Genomic DNA, 3,413 nt, shown 5'->3' on the forward strand with positions numbered 1-3,413 from the left:
GCTATTTGACGGGGACTTAATATTGTACGACTTACTATATTGCTTGTTTACAAGCGATAATTAATTCGTTCTGCATTCAATTATGTAAATTACGCTTCATTCATTTTATTTGGATTTAAATAAAAATAAAGACTAAGGAAAAACTTGATTAACACATAACATTCCGATAGAAACTTACAAAACGAAATTTACACGTTTCTAAACACACGATCACGCACGATTAAAACCGCAAACGATTCAGTCTGATACACGCATGATCTCGCACGTTACACGAACGATCACGCACGACACACGAACGATTCTGCACGATTGGTTGTCAACAATAACGTAGCAGCCACTGTATATATTTTTTCTCATTTGTCTAATACAAATGAATGTATGAACATTTATTTATTTGTTAAGCTTTTATTAATCGTTGGCCCAAAAAATCGACAATCGTACCATATGGTGTCATGGTATACTTGGAACCTCCAGATCCAGCCATTGTGGTGTTCTGTCCAGGTCCACAACTACCGCTCTTCTCTACCACTGTTACAGTGCTCCCTGATTGTGTTACAGCCTTAAAAGATATCAAGTTACACATCTCCATGACCATTCCATTGTTTAAATCCTTAAAGAACTTCACTCTTTTAAAAAATAAATATCTCTTCTATGTTCTATTATCTCCCATTTTGAATCATTTCTTAGATCTTTGCATTCTTTTTGAACTATTCTAATTATTTTATGTACTTGAATTCACTTGGGAAAACAGATACTTACCATACAAGTAAATCGAAAATACGTAGAATCATCAGCGGTACCTGGATTCAATACCAAAGCGTAGTAAGTTGACCCCTTTGTCACAGAGGTCACGCCGTAAACTTCTCCCTCTGTGAAAATAATCATACTAATGTAAATGAATTAGAACTTTGGAAACTGTTTACATCACCTTTGGGGTCAAAAGTTGAGAAAGGAAATTGAGAATCATTACTTTTTAACCTCATCTTAAGCATTTGGATACCAACATTAACAGTAAGTTCTAATTCTGAGAATTTTGAGTGCATGAAATACGAGTCCAACTTTGATTTTATGAACATCATACATCATACTCACGAGAATAAGCGACCACTGAATTGCACTGTGTCATGTTGAACGTCATAGTCGTTCGGTTATTGCAGACGTCCCAGACAGATCCTGTACCACAGGAAGAAACACCAGCAGACGTTACTTTTGTGTACTCAAATGTGCCTAGCAACGGTGTTGGCAGCCATTGTTTGACGTCTGCCATATTTGCTGCAAGAAATAAATGAATAAATGAAAAAGTACAATAGTCAAATACCATGGAAGCAGATGAGTACAAAGTTCCTGAGATATTTTTGGATTTCAATGTTACTCGAATTCATATCGTCGTAATTCTAATAATTTTATTCATTGAGAGAAAATAAGGTCCAAAGATTAAGGTCCAAATTGTAAAATTAATTAAAAGAAAATGCTTGTCATTAGTTTTTCATCAATGCATTATGAATAAGACTAACAGTCGTCAAATTGTAAAAGAAATCAAGGATGGCAAAGAGTAAAATGTTTGTTTCTTTTCCAAATTAACATTTTTTTTTCTCTAAGATACAGACATTGGATTACTTAGAAGTTATAAGTAAAGAAAATTAATTTATAACACATTAAACACAGAGTACATGTACCTCTCAAAATAATATCATACTCGATCAATACATACTTGACTTTACGAGAACGTGAAATTCTTCTGCTGGAATTGAGGTTGTTTTATTACAAGCTTGAGCTAATGTCACAGACGATCCGGTGGGGTAAACGTTAAGTCTTTCATTGTTTGCATTGCCTTGGTACTCTGGGAATATTAAACACAAAATCAACATTCCAGTAAAACGAATAACTATTTCAAAAAAGAATCTTCATTTATTATAAATATTATTAGGAGAGGGTGTGTTGTTTTACCCTTGTGAGTCTAGCTGTGTATCTGTCTAGCTAACAAATTTAAGTTTTCTCAACAATTACTCATTGCAGATGCTTGATATTTTGCAATTGCCTTGTTTCCATGTCAACATGGTGGGATGTTTTTTCACATAGTGGTAAATACCTAAATTGATATTTCTTCCCATTCATGTACATTTAATTAAATAAAGGTGATGTATTTCTTCTTCTTTTTTTTGCAATAGCTGTTATTTGTATTTCCGTACTAAAAAAAAAATTGAAAAAAAATTTTGAATTTACTGTTATATAAATAACATAAAAAATTGCTTTAAAATAGGGGGGTTAGAGATGTATAGTCATTGCATGCAAAAATGGAACAGGCACTGTTGGAATATTTTGATGCTCTGAATTTCACTGATTAATACATTTATGAAGAACATATGAAAAAACTGGAGAGGTATTATTTATTTAAGAAAATAATTTCGATGTAAATGATATAAATTTTGAATTTACCACATTAAACACAAGAGTTATTTCCCATGTTGTAAATCTTTTGCTTAAATAAATGAAATTCAAAATTGAAAGTACACATGACAGAAATATCAACTTTTTGTAAAAACTGTCTGCTTACCAAATTTCAGTCGTAGTTTTCCTAGCAACTTCACGAGGCAGATGCTTAAAATTTTACACACTGAATAATTGTTTGGGCCTTACTATAATGAGATTTATATAAATGTTTGTGTATAACGTTAGATGTGATAAATATAAAAATTCCTATGAAATTCCTGCCTCTATGACAACAAGTTCTGCATCAATTGAAAAAAAAAGTGTTTAAAACAAAGTAACTCAGTTAAATAGACTTTAGAGCTGAGGATGGGATAATAAGGTTGTGATGAAGAAATATGTACATGGCAATAAGAAGACTCGAGACAGATAATTAAAATTCTACACACTCCTTGTTCAGGCAATTGTCATATGGTGGGATTAATTTTTTTTTTGTATGAATTCTCCTGTTTATGCAAAACCTCGCCCGTACCAAAGGACAAGAAACTAGTAGGGCAAGATATCTGGCCCCCGATTTTGGGTGTCTTTCAGAATGTTCCAACAGTTTATCCATAAAAACCTGTTGTCACCCCTGCCACAATATGAGTATTGATTCTAAGATTTACAATATACAGAGGTCACAGAGAGGTCAGGAAAGAGGTTATTTTTTTTATTTTCATTTTATGATTCTAACTATATAACAGAACACAAGCTTTATCTACTAAATTTATATATTTTATACACTAGTATCAGATGCAGTTTATGGGTAAAATTAAAATCAAGCTTGACCTATGTTTTAAGAGAAAATAACAGATGTTGATGAAAATTTACATAAATGCTGCGCCCTCTCTATGTAAAAATCAATGTGTTAAGCACATTTTAACTTCTTAACTACAAACTAACACAATTTTACCAGTGTTCTAATTTTTACATCAAATATAGGGGGC

General features: G+C 32.3%; 1 protein-coding gene across 1 annotated transcript; it reads right to left on the minus strand.

The window, feature by feature from the left end:
• Positions 1–441: 441 nt before the first annotated feature.
• On the minus strand, positions 442–1,913 carry LOC134275519 (uncharacterized; the record flags this gene model as incomplete). Its single annotated transcript, XM_062757804.1, has 4 exons — positions 1,712–1,913; positions 1,093–1,272; positions 760–869; positions 442–559 (listed from the first exon to the last, which is right to left on the minus strand). Coding segments are annotated over exons 1-4 (565 nt in total), but the record flags the coding sequence as incomplete, so codon positions are not given.
• Positions 1,914–3,413: the final 1,500 nt, after the last annotated feature.

This window comes from Saccostrea cucullata, unplaced genomic scaffold (assembly GCF_032062105.1).
Source record: "Saccostrea cucullata isolate Sc308-1 unplaced genomic scaffold, CSIRO_AGI_Scuc_v1 ctg14315, whole genome shotgun sequence".
Classification (NCBI taxonomy): Eukaryota; Metazoa; Mollusca; class Bivalvia; order Ostreida; family Ostreidae; genus Saccostrea; species Saccostrea cuccullata.